The 19251-nt window shown below is 36.0% G+C and overlaps 1 protein-coding gene across 7 annotated transcripts in view; it reads left to right on the top strand.

Moving 5' to 3' along the window:
* Positions 1-17639, top strand: part of CSNK1A1 (casein kinase 1 alpha 1) — a 42782-nt gene extending 25143 nt beyond the window's left edge. For 2 of the 7 annotated variants that reach the window (XM_024577130.4, XM_024577128.4), the window contains 6 exons: positions 2046-2185; positions 3557-3635; positions 4598-4672; positions 6521-6627; positions 7581-7729; positions 15178-17639. In XM_024577130.4, the coding sequence (XP_024432898.2) occupies positions 2046-2185; positions 3557-3635; positions 4598-4672; positions 6521-6627; positions 7581-7729; positions 15178-15185 (558 nt within the window). In that variant the 3' untranslated portion in view covers positions 15186-17639. The other 5 variants (XR_006653504.3, XR_006653505.3, XM_024577129.4 and 2 more) reach the window with 5 other exon arrangements.
* The last annotated feature ends 1612 nt before the right edge of the window (positions 17640-19251 follow it).

Raw genomic sequence — 19251 nt, 5'->3', positions numbered from 1 at the left:
ACTTACTTGTTTATTCTACCTTTATATATTTGCAACTGTTCGTATCCTTGTTATCACGCGGTTTCGTGTACATGCTTCCATTATATGTTTACATTCATTTTAAAACTCAAAGCTTAGAGAGCTATTAAAGAAGTCTGATAGTACCAGAAAATGATGGATTACCAAGAGATTTAAAGAATTTTATTTACATAGTTTTTTTTAAATTGTTTGCTCTTGAAATAGGATACCTTTGTTTGGCAGTGGCATTACTTTTCCTGACTCAGTTTTTACAAGAACAGAAAATTTTAAAGTGATTTATTTGCTTTGTATGTATTTTGTTTTGATACCAAAGGCTAAGATGTGTTAGGATGTTTTTTTGCTTTCTTCATTTGATTTCATCCTTTAGAGTTGTAGAAGGAAAAAACTAGTTAACCGTTTATAAAGCAGTCTTTTAGTTGTAAGAAAGTGTCTGGTTATTGAATTGTAAACAGAGCTACTGATTGTAGACTTACTTAGACATGAATGAACCTGTCAGACGTAATCATGTTAGAGACGGTCCTGTTTTCTCCTCCATTTTGAGTACTAAAGGAAGCAGTCCCAGAAAATACCCCTTAAAGGAGAGTCTGTGTTCTCATCACTTTTTAAAACCCACATAATTCTTAGGGATATTTTTTAAATACCTTGAAGCTGGCTGTCTTTTGTATTTATTTTTCCCTTGGTTGATTGTTAATATGAATCTGCAGAACTTAAGTTATAACTTCTGTTTTGCTTCACAAATATATTTTGCTTATTTTAATATTTGTGTACTAAGCTGATACTCATATCAAGAGAAACAGTATGAGCTTTATTTAGTGTTTTATAACATTTTCTCATATTCCTGTAACTCAGTTGCTTAGGAAGGCAATTTCATCTTCTAAGAGAGCTTCCTTTATTCAATACGTTGTACTAAAATTTAGTCTTCATTGTTTTATAATATTAGACCAAGTACATAAGTATCACATTGTTAACATGGTTACAGAAGTTCAAACCTCAGTGTGTTTTCATCCAGCTTATAACAAAGACTACATCAACAATGCCTGCCTGAAGTAGGTGTTTTTCATCCTCCTAAGAGAGATCTTTTTCACCTAAGTTAATAACTTGCTTTACTTTTTGACACACACCCTAACAGACTGGGTAATCAGGTTTTCCAGCACATAACAGATTATAAACTGTGGCAGAAGGGGGACCCAGTGTCAACCTAATGGAAAGATCGACAAAATTTAGACCTAGCTAGTAGAGAACAATAATCTAAGACTATGTTAGTATGTAAGGGCACATAGACTTGCTTTGCTTAATGATCTTAATGTTATTTTATGATAAAGGCTAAACTTTTAAGTAAATGTTGTTTATTTTGCTTTAGAAGGTAGGTAAATGTGTGAACATATTTTGGATTTTTTTTTTTTTTTTTTTTTTTTTTGGTTAGGTTATTTAAACTGCTAATTGTAAGCTACCTTGATATTAAGTACTTTTTCACTTAAAGATTGTTAGATCAACTTGTTATAGTTTCTAGACGTTTAACCCGATCATATGCATAAATGTCACTTCAAAATAGTAGAATGTAATACATGCTTGTTTAAAAAAATGCTTATATTTTGTTAATAAAAATCTTGGTTTTGTTGTCATTATCAAACTTTGAGAGCTGTCTTGTTTACCAATAGTAACAGGGTATCAGTTTTCATTATGAAACATAGCACACTTGTCAACTCTGCTATCAAGCATAGAGATGTATATTTCTCCACTACTTGTCTAAAGACAGGCTCCTGGGTGTGTAATGAATGAACTGGGCCTGTGAAATTGTTCAGTTGACAGGATCAACCAACCACTTGACCTAACTTTTATTTTAACTTGATTTATTGATAAGAACTAGTAAGAACTTATTTGAGTGTTAAATTTGTTCATTATCTGTTCTACTTATGATACTCTATTTTGATATATTTGAACAAAGAAAATAGATGCCATTTAATGAATAAGAAGTATTGTAAATAAACAAGGGTGGAAACCTAATGTCTTTTAATTTTTTTTTTAAGTTATTCCTTATTGATTTTGGTTTGGCCAAAAAGTACAGAGACAACAGGACGAGGCAGCACATACCGTACAGAGAAGATAAAAATCTCACCGGCACTGCCCGGTACGCTAGCATCAATGCACATCTTGGTATTGAACAGAGGTGAGTTGGACAATTGAATGGTTAATCAAATTCATAACCAAAAATTCATAATCAAAAAGCCATTAGAGGCTTTTTAATTAATTACAATATCTAAAGGTGTCTCTTGGCCAAGGATTTGAAGGATGCTTATTAATTCTTTTATCTGCTGCATTAGCCAGTTCAGAGAAGCCAATTAAATGAGGCCTTTTTGTTTTCTTTGTTGAAGTTTATCTCTTGGGGAGAAAAGTATTGCATGATGAAAATTGAGATACATAAGTGCAATTTATCGTGATGTTTGTTTTTGCAGCTGAAGACTTATTTTCTTAATGCTGGTCTTGGGCTTTTTATAGTCTAGTGATGTAAGTTGAGTTTGGGGGAAGAATGTATTGATTATTTTTATGGGGAGGGGGAAGAAAAACGTGTTATCTGAGTACTAATGAACCAAAGGAGGTTGGTGGGTCATCTCCTGTTCCACTCCTCCATAAATTAACAAATAGCATCCGGTTTGAAGTGAATCTTCGTAATCCATCTGCTCTGTTTCTTGGCTTAAGCTCTATGTTTTCGTGTTCCCTTCATCTTCTGTAAGTCATCTGTTGCTCTTTAAAACAAGCATATAAATAACAGATAATAAGCTTCCAGGTTAAGGAACCTCATAGAAAGGTTTTAAGCTTAGAAAATATCTAAATGAATATCTAAATACCCTGGGTTAAACTATAATTTCACATTTTCTGTAGTTCAAAGTATTACCAGTTGTTAAATACATGTATCTGTCTGAATATACGTACATGTGTACAGCTGAACCTTGAACAACTCAGGTTTGAACTGCTCTGGGTCAATTGAATTGTGGTCAATTGAAAAAAGTCACATGTAAGTGGAGCCTTGCATTTCAAGCCTGTGTTGTTCAAGGGTCAACTGTGTGTGTGTGTGTGTGTGTGTGTATGTGTGTGTGTGTGTGTGTGTGTGTGTGAGAGAGAGAGAGAGAGAGAGAGAGAGAGAGAGAGTATGTATGTGTTTGTTTGTGTTTAAAATGTTAGTTTATGTCAGCATCCCTGAAGTTATTTTTCATGAACTTCCATAGAACTTACAAGTGTCGTGCTCTTTGGTTCTTCCATCTTCATGAACCTTATTTGGAAAGTTTGGCTAAATCTTCTTTGCTCTTTTTTAAAAATTAAGTTGCAAGACAGTATTAGGTTTTATAATTTTGAATTCTATGAGAGAGCTTTATTTAGAAGTAACCCATTACAAACTTTTTTATTACCTTAACTAAGTACTTGACACAAGACACCAAATTTTTCTCTCCTTGCTTAAGGAAATTTCTTTTTGTATACCTGGCTTTCTTTCACATGTTTTCCATAATAATTTCAGCTCATAAATACACATTTTCTTTTCTAGTCGCCGAGATGACATGGAATCATTAGGATATGTTTTGATGTATTTTAATAGAACCAGCCTGCCATGGCAAGGACTAAAGGTAAACCAGACTCAAATTACCAGTTTTTTGTTTTAAGAATAAAAATACATTTTTGAAGAAGATCTTTAAGGCCTCTTTCAAATATGAGGTGTTCTAAAAGTGAATTAACTTTACTTTTTATTGGGAAAATAAAATCTGATCATTTCAGCTAGAATAAACTAATATAATCCCATAGTCACACCTGAAGAACAATTTTTTGGGAGATAGTAAGCAAGTACCCGTTGGTAACCAGTAGCTTTTTCTGGGTAGATGTTAACATGGGCTAAGAAATTGGGTGGAGACTTTCTCGTTTTGATGTGTTGCCGTTGTATTTAAAATACCTACCTTTGTGTACAGGAAAATTGGTTTAACCAGTGACACTAGCTATATTGTTTAATTATCGTAACATTTCTTTTGTGAGTATTGTGTGTTAATGATAAGTCTCCATATCCTAGAATTAAATGGCTATTTTGATATTTTATTCGTCCTTTAAGGGAAAATGGTTCTTGTATCTTTTGAGCATCTGTGACCTAGAAAATTGTTTTGTGCTTGTATGTGGGCAGCTTTATTCAATATGAGTATTTTTCATTGAATAAAACATTTTGACTTAACACCAGTTGTTAATGGCACTAAATGATAGACAACATTTTTTTTGTGATTGATTTGCTCATACATTTGCCCTTGTGTTGACTATAGGTCAAGAATAATCTCAAGTTGGACTCCACCCATGTTTTACTTAAATCATACATTTTGATGTTCCTATTAGATGCACCCTTTCCTAATACCTAAAAATGATCTTGAATTAGAAACTCATAAAAAAAAGCTAACAATTTAGGAGGGGAAATTTACACATATTATATATTGGGTTGGGGTTTTTGTTTATGATCTCTTGAATCGTAAGTTTACATTTATATCTAGTATGTTCAACTAGTGCGGTTCATGTGGTACTGAGTACGTCTTTGTGGTTTGATTCTTTTCCACAGGCTGCAACAAAGAAACAAAAATATGAAAAGATTAGTGAAAAGAAGATGTCCACTCCTGTTGAAGTTTTATGTAAGGTAGGTGTACCTGATGAAATTTTTATTTTTTAATATAAATGATCCAAGAACAAAAAGAAACACTTCACTTGTCAGCACTGGAACTTAAACATCCTATTAGGAGCTAGCCATTTGCCATTAAGTGTTTTGTTGTTTCTGGTTTATTTGGGCTCTGTCATCTGCTAAAAAATTACAGGAGAAATAAGAGAGCAGATAAACTTTTCTAATAGAACTTCACTAATATATGAGAAATTAAATTTAAAAATGTTTTCTTTATCTCTAAACTGGTGCCAAAAAAGATAACTTTGGAGAGGGCACATGAGTTGAGAATGGAGAGATGTCTGTACCATGATGGATAGCCATGGTTTTCCACAGAGAGAAGACCACAGAGTGCTTTTTGAGTCTTTTAATCACCTGAAATAATGAGAAAATAGTATGTAATTACATAGTTGGGTGATAGAAAGTATAAATCAGCATGAGTTGAAATAGTGCTCTGGAAGGGGGTAAATAGTGATGTCTTTATGTGTCTCCCCATCCACAAATGGACTTTTTTCCCTCTTTTCTACATATCTGCAATAAAGGAGTAGATAGAGCGGGAGAGGATGATTTCTGAGCCCACTTGGGATTTGTTTCAAATTATGAAATACATTTTAGGTTAATGAGCAAAATGTTCTTATGTCATAATTCACCCAAGTAACTTTAAAATCTGTATACTTCAAGAAGCAAAACATCGTATTTTCTATAGACTACATTTCCATGTATCAGAAAGATTCATTTCACTTATCAGAAAAGGCAGTTGTTTTTACAGGAAGAGAAAGGATTTAGTATAGTCTCTTCTTGTGGGCTCTGTCTTCATTTTGATGTAGAAATTGTGAGCTGTGTCTTTTTGTGTTAGCCACATACAATTCTGGGTGCAGTAAACTCAGAAGTATTAGGTGTTACTATAAGATAGAATGTTTTCAGTCTCATGATCCAGCTGAACTTCCTATTTCACATCTGTAATGTTTATAATATTGGTAGATAATCTTTTGTTAAGGTTTTGCCTGTTTTCATAAGGGGACAACACATGAAGTGTTCTACTTGACCTTCAGTTGTGGTTAACACCATTTGTAATACATGTAAGGGCCAGTTCACTTGGTAATTGCCGTTTACCAGTAACACAGACCATGAATGCATATTAAAAATTTTTAAAGATTTTATTTACTTTTAGAGAGAAGGAGAGAAAGATCAGTGTGTGAGAGATACTGTATTTTTGGACCATAAGACACACCTAGGTTTTAGGGGAGGAAAATAGGGGAAAAAATTTTGAAGCAAAAAATGTGGTAAAATATTTAATAACATTCTGTAAAGCAGAAATCCTGTAGCGAGCCTGGTAAGCTACATTTGTACTATAAGATGCACCCACCTTTCCTCCCAAATTCCCAAATGGGGGGGGGGCTGGGGGTACGTCTTATAGTCTGGGAAAGTACAGTATGTCCAGATACGTCCATCAGTTTCTTCTCACACACCCCACATGGGGACCTGGCCCGCAGCCTAGGCATGTGCCCTGACTGGGAATCGATCCAGTGACCTTTTGGTTTGCAGGCCAGCGGTCAGTCCACTGAGCCACACCAGCCAGGGCAAAAAGAGATACATATTTTCTCTACATGTATTATATGATACTGTAATAATAAAGAGGTCAGGGCAGTAAAATTTTTTTAACTTATAAGGATACTGAGTCAGTTATTGTACTTTCAGATTGTCCAATAAAATAGTAAACATTTTCCTCAAATACATATTTTTCCTGTATTTAAATACATTTATTTTTCTATCTTGAAATAAGACTTTTTTTTTTTTTTTTACTTTTCATTTTAACCTTTGTACTTACAGGGGTTTCCTGCAGAATTTGCCATGTACTTAAACTATTGTCGTGGGCTGCGCTTTGAGGAAGCCCCGGATTACATGTATCTGAGGCAGCTATTCCGCATTCTTTTCAGGTCAGTTTTTAAGGTGTTTTAAGACTATAAGTGCCAGTGAGGATAATTAGTTAAATTCACCCAACATATCTATCTGGCAAGTGTCAAAGTAAAGTGGGCCTGGCCAATATGAATAAAATTTTAAGAAATGGTTTTGTTTGGCTTGTTTCCATTTGTAATATAAATGTGCTTGAAATCATTTTAGTTTGGGATACAGAAACAATTGAATCAAGCTCAAAGTGTAGAATCTAACTTTTCCACAATAATTGCATTTCACATTAGAAATAAGTGACATTGGTGGCCCTTGGAAGATTCCAGCTTTGGTACAGAACTTTATTCGGTACCAAAATGAGAAGCAATTAAAATATCAGTCATGGAGTCTTTGATAGTGTGGAGGCAGGCCCAAACCCTAGGGTTCCCTAGGTACAACCCAGAATTGGTCTTGGGGGTGGGGTGATAGAGTACACAGGGTTTGAAATCCTGGTTGGAAAAGAATAATTGGAGTTGATTCCCTAACCCTGGAAAAGTCTCGCCAAGCCACCAGAATAGCTGTCTCCCTCACAAACTTACAGTCCCATTCTTACTCTGGTTGGTTTTTAGGACTGCCTCCTATGGTGATTGTCCGCACAAGATAATGGACAGTGTGGTGTTGTTCATGCTGCCTTCCATTCCTATCCTCTTGCCCCTTTTAAGAAAGTTTAAAGGCAGTTTGTTTTGGGGGGGGGGGGGGGGTTGTGTGTTTTTTTTTTTAATTTTGGAAAGGGGATAGAATTTATTCTTACCAGATAAAGCAGACCAAAGTGGCACCATCAATTTCCCCCAATCATGACATGTAAAGAGAATTAATTAACTGAATAGGAGAGAGTACTCATTTCCTTTTTTTAAAAAATGGCGTCACTTTCTTGAAAGTTCAGTAGTGTATTAAACTAGAATCTTACTGAAGGATTAATATAAAATATTACTGTACTTTCCAGGACCCTGAACCACCAGTATGACTACACATTTGACTGGACAATGTTAAAGCAGAAAGCAGCACAACAGGCAGCCTCTTCGAGTGGGCAGGGTCAGCAGGCCCAAACCCCCACAGGCAAGCAAACTGACAAAACCAAGAGTAACATGAAAGGTTAGTAGCCAAGAGCCAAGTGACGTTACAGGGGGAAAAAATTGAACACAAAATTGGGTCATTCGTTCATTTTTAACAGTGTTAGATCGAGGAGGTGGTTGTAAAATAACATAAAAATTTGGCTCTATGTTTTTTAAAAAAAAAAAAAAAAAAGACGTCCTTGGAAAATTTGACTACTAACTTTAAACCCAAATGTCCTTGTTCATATACATGTATATGTATTTGTATATACATATATGTGCGTATATTATATCATTTCTCTTGGGATTTTGGGTCATTTTTAACAACTGCATCTTTTTTACTCATTCATTAACTCTTTCCAAAATAAACATTTGGTGTTGGGAATATGGTATAATCAATCAATCCAAAATCCTAGACCTAACACTTGTTGATTTTTAATAATGAAGCTGGTTAGCCATGATGTCTTGACTTTCTTTCAGACTAACAGTGTTAAGAATTTTTTCTGCATGTTAATACTTCAGTATTTAAGACGGAATATTGTGAACATGATCTAATTTCAAGAGGTGAACCTGGCATTACCCCCAGAGTGTCTGTCTTCTCAGTTGTAGAGCATCTAGTGGAAGCTCGTACATGCTCAAGCAACTGAAAAGCTCGGCGCATCTTTCCTAGTCAAAAATAAAGCCGTCTCTTCCAGTTGATACTTAACTGCATATGTTATTTATTCCAAAGTGATTCTTTTGTTTTGGACTTTATTTTTCTAAATCTTGCTACTATTTATCATCTAAGGGTGCACTGTAGAATTGAATTCTGCAGTTAGGCCTTGCAAAATTGAAAAAAAAAACTGGGGCAGATGCCATTGAACTGCTAGTCTGTTTCCTTTCTTTCTCTGGCACTCTCGGTGCTGTGGGAGTGGAACTGTTAGGGCACAGCTTCATTTCTGATTACTGCTGCCGTACAGTTCAACTCCTTTGTTGTGTTTCATGTTTTTTCTTTGTTTTCTTTTCCCCTTTCTGGGGCTTAATTCCTAATACCTGCCTACTTTTTAGAAGTGGTGGGCAGGTAAGTTTTGGTTTTCGGTTTCTAATTCTTTAATTTCTGAATGACTGCTCTAGTCTGAACTTGGTCTTCTTTGATCCATATTTTTAGTGTTGTGTTTAAACTATTTTGTGATATAAAAATAGGCTCTAATCCCAGGATACTTTATAAGAAGTATAATTAACTGATGTCATCCTCATCCCAGCAGCTCATCTACTTAGGAATGAAATTGAGATGCTTCCCTGCTTTTGTATTTGCGGGGGATTTACAGTTGAAGGGTTAATGTAGTGAGGGTTCTAAGATGGTAAAATTTCAACTCAGGGTAGCAAATGCTAACACTTGCCTGGTGCTCTGTGTGCGCATCTCCATTGGGCTGAATTGCTCCTTTTGAGTGCTTTAATCATCGTATAACTAATCACAGTGCCGAGAAAGTAGAAGAATGTCCCTCCTATAGGTAAGACGACATAGTCTCTAAACTGGGGGCTTGCTACACCTGACACCTATAGTATGTTTGCTTTTCCTCACAAAATGAAACCAAGTTTTGCCTAAAGCTAGCTGGGATAATAGGATCATCACGAGTTGCAATTTCTAGAACTAAAATTAGATTGAAATCTCAGCTGACCTAGAACATTTCACTTCAGGCATTCAGCAGCCTTCAGAAAGAGTTAATACCTTATTTTGAGCTAGTTTCATTGTTAGTTTACCATGTGTTTCTTACTCAATAAACAAGCAGAATTTTTGTCCTATCCTATCCAGGTGTTAAAGATGAGAAGTTGGATCCACTGAGTTAGTATGTGTCCTTGGGAAAAAAATTAAACTTAAGTTTAATCCTTACTTTGTATTGTAGCTATTTTTCATAAAAGCAACTTAAAATCTTATGAAAATCTCATAGCATTATTAGACACAGAGGTTATACAAATTATTACATTAAATGGACTTGTACATTTTTGGAAAATTGGGCTTTTCCTAAAACACATCACGTATCACTGACTACTTTCAGAGATGCATATCCAGGCAGTAGTATAATCTGACTCTAAGCAAAATATTGCTTGCAACTAAAATGTGCCACTTCACAGAATACAATCAAAATTCTTTTTGATCTTTTGACTTCTTGAAAACATTTATTTTAGATAGAGAGCTTAGTGCCCCAAGCAAATTTTACATGAAACCCCTGTATATAAAGCCATGAGAGTTTTTGTGGGTTTGAGGGCCCCATGAAATGAGTATGGGGACCCAGTTCCCCCAACCTTTACCCCAGCCCCATTTTCTGGGTCATCCTTTTAAGAGACAAGTCTAGAGTTTGAAAACCGGTCTGGATTACTTATTCCTGATTCCAGTCTCTCAGTAAAAAGGATGTTAGTAGAAAAGCTGCAGTTTTTTATTCAAGGAATCCTTGTGTAGCTCAATGATTTATTGATTCCCAGAAATCCTTTCAGTGATGCTGGTGACACCATATAACATTTTTCTAGTTAAAATTTTAGAAGATGCCTTTTTAAATACATCATATCATTTGTTATGCAGACAGTTACACTTTCAGTTTTTCACATCAGAGAATTTAGGTTTTTTGTTTGTTTTAAGATTTTATTTATTTATTTTTAGAGAGGGGAAGGGAAGGAGAAAGATAAGGAGAGAAACATCAGTGGGTAGTTGCCTCTTGTGTGCCCCCAACTGGGGACTTGGCCCGAAACCCAGGCATGTTCCCTGACTGGGAATCGAGCCAGCAACCCTTTGGTTTGTAGGCTGGCACTCAATCCACTGAGCCACACCAGCCAGGACCAGAGAATTTAATTTCTTAAATGAATCTTCAACAAGCAGATCTCTATATCACAGGAGTATCCTTCCTGGAAAAATCCCCCAAATGGTGGCATTCACTAGTATGTTTTATGTGATTGTTTTTATTTATTTATTTTTTTTTAAAGATTTTATTTATTTTTTATTTTTAGAGAAGTGGGGAGGGAAGGAAATATTGGTCAGTTGGTTCTTGTACACCCCCAACTGGGGACCTGGCTTGCAACCCAGGAATGTGCTCTGACTGGGAACCAAACCAGCGATCTTTCAGTTCTGAGGCCAGCGCTCAATCCACTGAATCACACCGGCCAGGTCTGATCACTTTTATTTTTGAAAAATGTGTATCTAGTGTTTCTTCATGGGAAACTATAATAGTAAGTTCTAGCAATTCACTAAAAATGCCCAAAGACTTACTAAAGTCTGACTTAATTCAGCTAAGACAGGTTTAATATAATAGGCGTCTATCCTAATTACTTTTCTAGAGAAAGTATCTTTTGAAGTGTTCCATTCCAAAGCCCAAAGAAACAAGATGTTTCTCCTAGTGCCCGCCGTGTTCTGTACCAGTTTTCAGTGTTCTGGTACCACATAATTATAATTATTGTTTTCATATGTGCTAAAGAAAAAGTAAAGAGATTTACATCTTACACACTTCAGAGCCATTTCACTTTCTTTTCAACTATACATGATTACTAGAGAAGTACTTTTCAAGCCATTTAAAAAGTAAAGGAGAAGGAAATATTTTTGGGACATTTATAATCCAATTAAGTTCATCCTTTCTTTAGTTAAGGGCGGAGATGGGAGAATTTCAGAAGGTACTAAAACCAAAGGTTGATCCTCACATAAGTCTGCTATTCTCATCATCTTAACTCATCTCTCTGTTCACTACCTCAGCCATCATTAGGAAGCATAGTTTTGTCATAAGTTCCTGGGTATCAAATTGTTGGCATTCAAGAGATTAGAAAGTTTCCCATCACATGTCCATGGTCTTCCTTGAATTACCTTCCAGTATTTGCTGGGCTTCACCTACCATTTATGTCTAGCTTAACTTTTTCTGACTTCACCAATTGCTGCTAGGAACGTGGCTGGTCACTTAGCAACGTAACTCAAATCACAGGGGAAGACCTTGAAATATCTGGAGTGACTGATCTGCTCTGAATACACTCGGTGTCAGAGAAACACCAGGGAGCTGCATCTGCTTGCTGAAATTTTTGTCAGCTTTTTTTCACTGTGGACAATAAAGCTGGAGAGAAGAACTAAATTACCCAACAGGAAATGAAGATGAGTGTGCAAGAGTTGATCTGTGATGATCTGAAGCCCCCATCTTCAAGGCTTACTTGACCTATCAGACTTGGCACCTTGTCAGATTTCCTGGATGGTACAACAGTCCAGAAGACCCAGAAGAGTACAGAGTATGGCTGTGCCTCAGTGGTGTACAATGCAGACCATCTACCGGTTGGGGAAGGAATCAGTTGTTACAGGTATTTTAAAATTCAGCAATCTCAGAAATCTCTAGCAGAACGAATTCTGTGATAGGAAAGACAAGAAATAAGATCATCAGTCTGTTTTTCTGATACAGTTTAGGGATGATGGGTACCTGCTATACTTAAGTGGTAATTTATCTTCTCTGTAGTGATAAAAATAAAATTTAGTTCCTTTATCTTTTCCTAATTTAAAACTTTTGTGTGGAGAAGGAAGAGTTACAGGTTTTTTTCTTTTTCTTTTTTAACTTTCGTACCGCCAGTCTGCTTTCAAATTCTATCAGATTGATTCTTATCCTATGTGACCAAAAAAAAAAAAACACCCAGGCATGAAATAGGAAAAGTTAATATAAATGGCATTGTGTAGTGATGAATGTGAATATTTAAATTACTTTTTAAAAGTTCATATCTTATACTGTGAAAGAATTTTACATTTCAAAAGCCCATCATAAACTTTCAAGCCTTACTATTACCACATAAATATCCCTTTGAAGTAACGTGTGGTTTGGTTTTTTTAAAAAACTGGGGACATTGAATTTAATTTACAAATAGTAGTAGATACATACTTTTCAGATTGACAGGTAGAATCCCCTGGTTAGTTATGTAAAAATAAACATTCTTTTTTCTTTTGCAGATTTGAAAAGAAACTTAAATGTAGCTATTAACTCCTGAATTTGTCACAGTAATCCTCCTGCCTTTTTTTTTAATTAACTTTTTTTTCCCCCCTCTTCCTTTTAGGAACAAAGGGATCCACTTCCTACTTTAGCTGTTGTTGCAGTGAAGATGGGTTTTTGGACTTGTAGAAGCCAGGAGACACCACCTAAAGTACAAGATAAAAACCAAACGCTAATGCACACTGGGGAAAAGAACCCTTAGAACTTGAAGATTGAATGTCAAAAACCGCCTGGATGCTCCTATTGAGATTTTTTTCTCAACAAACTTCAATAACATCCCAGGACAGTTCACTGGAGATACATTGATCCCTAGGCGGAGTGTCCTGCCTACCACTGGCTAATCTGAAGAGTTAAATCTGGATTTGACTAATGTATTCTACCCGGAATATTGTTAGGCTAGCCTTTAACTAGTCCATAAACAATTGTAATCGTTAATTGACCCAGGAATTCTTTAAATCTGATTAAAAGATGAACAGATAAAATTCTTACCTAGATAATTTTTATCCCGGTTAAAGACACAAAGAGTTTCTTAATACTTTGAATCCGGTGTAACTTATATTTCCTTTTTAGTTTATTAGTGATGATGGTTTCCACTTAAAGCTGTTTGGATATTCCACATAGTACTTATTGAATATAATTGTGTAAGTAAGCTGTGATAATAGAAAAAAACCCCAACAATTTTAGTACTTAGGAAACCTTTTTATTTGTATTTAAGACTAATTGCAGTACTTGAAACCAAATGCTTATCAGGGTAAAGGTCATTTCTATTTAGCTAATCCAGTTTCAATTTGTTTTAAAATAGTCTGTATTTTAAAATTGGGATTAGATTACAGAATATAGTCAGATTTTTAAAATTCAGTTCAGTTGTGATTTAAAAGCTCTTTATGGCTTACCTTGCTAATTCTATTTAATAATACATATCAATAAGATAATATTCCTTGTGGTGAAGTACATTTTCAGAAAGTTTCCTTCTTTTGTTTTTGGCATTTGCTGTATCAACATAGTACTTGGGACAGGCCACATAGGTCTGTTCTGTACCTGATCTTCTATAGGCACTCTGGAGAGACACAGAAGTACAGCACCGAAATCTTGTCCGAAGTTTTTAGCACAATGTATTTATTAAATGAATGAAGATGGCCTTGTGCTTTCAGGTGAAAAAAGTCCTAGTTAACAAATGAGAGAATATTTACCAAGAAACTAGTTAACAAGTGAGAGAGTATTTACCAAGAAACAATATATAAGTTTGGTGTTATCTTTGGGAAAAGGGCATATATACATGAACATGAATTATAGAAGTATTTTATTTATCCCACAAAGCTCATTGGAGATGGTCCACAAATGTTTGAGAAGTACCAAAAAAGAGATAGTTTATGGTTGAAAAAAACATGATTTGTACTAAGGATGTGAGAGATGAGAGTGGGCTCGAATAAGCTATTAACAGAGTGACTGTAAGAGTTCAGAAGGGGGTGAACCAGGGGGCATCAGTGCCTTGAAGAAGAGGAGAGGGTTTGATGGGGTTTTTATGTCATTCCTGAGAGAGTTATATTTCCTGTCTTTAGCGATAGGAAAATTTACCTGAATTCTTTTATTCAGGCGAGCCTTGACATGAAGCCCTACCAGGGCTGTCCAGCCTGTGGCCCGTGAAACCCAGCATGGCTATGAATGCGGCCCAACACAAAATTGTAAATTCACTTAAAACATTATGAGATATTTTTGTGATTATGTGTCACGTGCTGTATTTAATGTGTGGCTCAAGACAGCTCTTCTTCCAGTTTGGCCCAGAGATGCCAAAAGGTTGGACACCCCTGCTAGAGTCTAATTGTGGCTGAGAAGAGGGAGTGTTTGCAGGGTGGGAGGGCTTGAGAAGTAAGTAAAGCCAAAAGAGCAACTCTTTACATTTTCTAATCCACAACAAAACCTAACCTTTTTAACGTAACTGATGGAAGTAAAGAATTTTTAAAGTTCTGAAGTCTCTGTGTAAAAGTTACAATTTTGTGTTCTGTGAAATAACACAAGATAATTATGCCTTGAATACACTTACTAGAATTTATTGTTCCCTTATTTGTATCAGAAATAATGTGCAAAAATCTCCCTAACTCAGTATGATTGAACTAAACTTCCTACTTGTTAGAGCAATCCATTTTTCGTCAATTTGACAGATAGTTGAACACAGTATGTTCTAGGTACTGGAAATACAGAAGTAAACAACACAGGCTTAATGTAATTACCACTACTTCTCTAGCTTGAACATTGTATGCTGACTGGGAGGCTTCACTTCGCTGTATACCATTCCTACCTAGACATAGCCAGAACAGAAAAGTTTCTTGTTTTTCTGTTTTAAAAAGTTGAGCCAGTGATTTTCAAATAGATGAAAATCACCTGAGTCACAATTGTAGCGCCCTTGTTAGCCCACTCTACCCAATTTTCTTATTTTGGGTGTTGTTTTAAACTTTTTTTAACTTGGGATTTTAACCATTTTTTCCTGTTTTTATTTTTATTTTTTTTTGAACAGGTTTCTAAGCATGAATCAAGGAACAGAAGGAGCAGTGCAGATGATCGGAGCAGCATTTGTTTCTCCCCAAATCTAGGAATTTTAGTTCATATGTACACTAGCCAGTGCTTGTGGACAACCATTTACTTGGTGTAAAGAACTTCAGTATAAACTGGCTCTGGGCAGCGTTGGTGATGCTGGGTCCCGAGTTGTAGCTGCTGTTAATTGTGAATATTAACTGAGATAGTGAAACATGGTGTCCAGTTTTCTATTGCATTTTTTCAAGTGGAAAAGTTAACTAAATGGTTGACACACACAAATTGGTGGAGAGATTGTGCATATGCCAATTTTTTTTTGTTAAAATCTTTTACTTTGAACTATACTGCTTTGAGATGGCATTTCAGAAGAACGGCATGAACAGTCTTCAGCCACAGTTGTGACGGTTGCAAATGCTCACAGTTGTGCATTCTTAGGGTTTATCCATCCCCGGGGTTCACAAGTTGTTCACTTAAAACATTCTTAAAATGGTTGGCTTCTTGTTCGCAAGCCAGCTGATATGGTAGCAACCAAAGATTCCAGTGTTTGAGCATATGAAAGACTGCCTGCTTACCTGTGCTAGAGATAACAGCATCTAAAAGTGAAGACTTAAGAAAAACTTAGCGACTACTAGATTATTCTTAGGACTCTGCATTAACTCTATAATGTTATTGGTATTAAAAAAAACATATTTGTCACACAAAGTTAGTTAACATCTTAAAACTGAACATGTATGTATGTTGCTTAGATAAATGTAATCACTGTAAACATCTATATGATCTGGGATTTTGTTTTTATTTTGAAATGGGAGCTTTTTTGTTTACAAGTTCATTAAAAACTATAAACTTTCTGTAAGGAAATGAGATTTTTTTTTAAACAACAAAAAATGCCTTGCTGACTCACTCTGAAATCAAAATCTCCCCAATTTTTTAATAGACTACTTCAAGCCATTTGTTACATAATACTCCTTTGCGAATCATTTTAGGTTTAGTGTTATAACTTTTCCTCACATTTTTTAATTTAAAATTGTTTTTGTCTGGAGGAGAAAGGCATTGTTTCGTTTTTCTTTTTCTAATGACTTGCAGGCACAAAGGCCTAGTGCTGCAATTGCTAGGGCTTGGTGGTGTGACCCCTGCAGCCTCAGACTAACCACAGCTGGACTGATTTCGAGTAGGAATGAAAGCGTTAAAGGGTTTAACTACAGAACGAGGGTGTCCTTTCAGTCTCTTGTTAATTGGCTTTGAGCAGATTGACTCTCAGCCTTGGAGAGCCTCCCACCACGTGATTGCTGACCCTCCCCGGCCCGCCCATTTCTGTCAGTTTTCTGCGTTTCCCTCTCTCGACCGTATATGCCGCTCTTTTCTTTTTCTGACCCAAGAGAAAGAGTTATCGACAATTTTTTTAATGCTGTAATTTATTCATTTATATCATGTCAGAATAAATTTAAAAGAACTTTTGTCTGAAAATGCTGCCAGGAGCCTATTGTGTAAAAATGTAGGTATTTTGTAAAATAACCTTGAAACTGTAAATTGACACTTGTTTGGTCAGATTGTGTCAAGCTTCATTTTTTTCATTTGAAAACTACTTTAGCAATAATTAATTCTGGAATGAGTACGTTCTGCCACTAAAGGCTATGCTAGCACCACCGCACTGCAGAGATCATGACGAGTGTGAGTTTGGGGCAGGCAGCTTGGTTTCTTTCCTCCCCGCCCGTGTCAGTTAGGGTATTTGTTTCTTGACTAATAAACCCTTTGATACTTTTAGCCAGAAATCAGTCTCATAAAGCTATTTTTGAGTATAGTTTGTGTAAAATAAAAATGTTTAGCTTTGGTAATAACTTTTCCAAGCTGAACTCCCTCTAGCAAGATATTTTTCAGTGCTTTTATTTACTATGCACTTAGACTATGCACTTTTTCTGAAATATTTTTGTAACACTTAACTTTTTTGTATTTTTGCCATTTGAAAAGGTGTGGTGTAGCTGGTCTGTAATTAAGTTGCAGATTTATAACTGCTGTTAGCTTTGTAAATCAAAATAGAGGTGTTTTGTCCTGGTATATCGTCATTCCGTCTGCAGCTGGAGCTGGGATCCCATTGATCTTCTAGCTACCATTCATTCTCTTCACAGTTCACAAGAGAAGAATGTGAAGTTCAGTGAATGCTGTTTACTAATCCTGTCGGGAGATGAATCTCATTTCACCAAAATTAAATTATGTTTTTCCACTAAAATGATACAAGTTGAAGACACATCACTCTGAAATTGGAAGACCTCACCACTTAAGGCTCCACAGTGGCTTACTCAGCTGAACTCTAGGTTACTACTATTTACTTTGTTCACCCATTGAGGGGGTACAGTTTTTTTAAATGTTGGGAAATGGTCATTCTAACTACTGTTGAATGTCTCTGTTTTGGGAAGGTATAACAAGAAAATAAAAATATATATGAAGGGAGAGACTGGTTATCTCCTCCCATACGGTTGTGCTTATGCTCCTAAGGTCTGCAAATGGAATTTGGGGGGTTGCTTTTACTATTTTTCGTCAACAAATGTTAAGAGATTTTCCTGTTTCTACCAGTCCTTGCAATACTAGTATTAAATGCTCTAAGTGAAGTATACTATAATACTAAACAATTTCATTATAATAAGAAACACAAGGATTTTAGAACCCAAGCCAACGAGCTAGTTTCCCCTGATGTTTGCTGGCCTGTCGATAGGTTCTCAAAACTTCACAAGAGTGAATGTGGGAATTTTGCAAGGGGGTGGACTAGACATTTTCAGCTCAGCTCCCGCAGATGCAGCCGTAGTCTGGCAGGGTTGGTTCTGAGCCAGTGTGTGAGCCACATTTCAGGGTTTCAAACAGTGATGGCCGCAGGACCAAGATGTGACTGGGTCTGTTTGAGGTAAATTGCTGAAAACGGGTACAAGAATTTCTGTGTTGGGAGTGCTGCTCCCTTTAAAGTGAGACTTCTTTAGTCACATTACTGTTGCTCACATTTTGAGGATTTCCCCTCTCAGCTTTTCTGCTTCCTTCTTGGAATGTGTTTAATAATGACAAACATGGTCTACCTTTCATCTTCTGAGAAGACCAGAGGTGGTGGTGAGTCAAGTGTATCTCATCAGGCCATGCATTCTGTATTTAATTATCAACCAGTACATAGTAAAATGACTTGTTTTCTGAAATGACCTATTGGACCACTTTTGAAGATACATGCCGAAGTGTAAAGAAAAGATTGAGCAATAACAGCTATTAGAGTAACTATCTGAGATACGTTTCACGTTGGTCAAATGCATTGTGTTTTGATTGAGGCTATGGACCCACAGTGGCTAGAATTCAGTGTGTGAGGAAATGTAATATTAATGATTTGTTATTTATTTGATACTTAAATTCAGGACTTTCTATTTTACCTAGATATTTATCACTCCAAACGTATATTTTTCATAGGTAAATAAATATATGCAGAAAAGTTGAAGAAGTGAACTTGAGCCACTTTAGCATCACAGTGTACCTTCTAAAGAAACATGTGGGGTCTTTGGGAGCATCTAGCAGGGACAGCCAACTCAGCCTTGGAAAGAGTAGGTTAGAATTCTAGCCAGATGTGGGAGCAGATATATTAGAAGGAGTGCAGCAGATAAAAAATCTGAACTAAGGGTAGGACTGAGAATGGCAGGTAGAGAATAAAATAGCTGCAGAGCCATTAAAGGGGTGGACAAGATTGGAAGTGCCCTTTGGAAGGATCACAGAGAATCAAGGAATGGACTGGAGGCTGGGAACTCATTTAAGCTATTGTAGGAGAGATCGTTTAGAGTATATTTGAATATGGACGAAACCTGTGGGAGGGGATTGGCTCATCCATAGGACAGTGGAGTTTGCAGATTATGCCTTATTCTGACAAACTCGTGAAAACTACTGAAGAATGTTACTTGCTAAAGGTGACAAAAATCATGGTTGGATTTTAAGGGAAGTTGTGTCTATGTATCTCATCTGGGGAAAGTTTTTAGAAATCATTTCCTGTTAAGATGAAATCAAGCTATATGGAACTACTTTCATTTACCCTCAAAATTCT

The sequence above is a fragment of the Desmodus rotundus genome, chromosome 6 (assembly GCF_022682495.2).
Source record: "Desmodus rotundus isolate HL8 chromosome 6, HLdesRot8A.1, whole genome shotgun sequence".
Classification (NCBI taxonomy): domain Eukaryota; kingdom Metazoa; phylum Chordata; class Mammalia; order Chiroptera; family Phyllostomidae; genus Desmodus; species Desmodus rotundus.
Note: the sequence above shows the minus strand (reverse complement) of the source record. Positions and strands in the feature narration are given on the sequence as shown.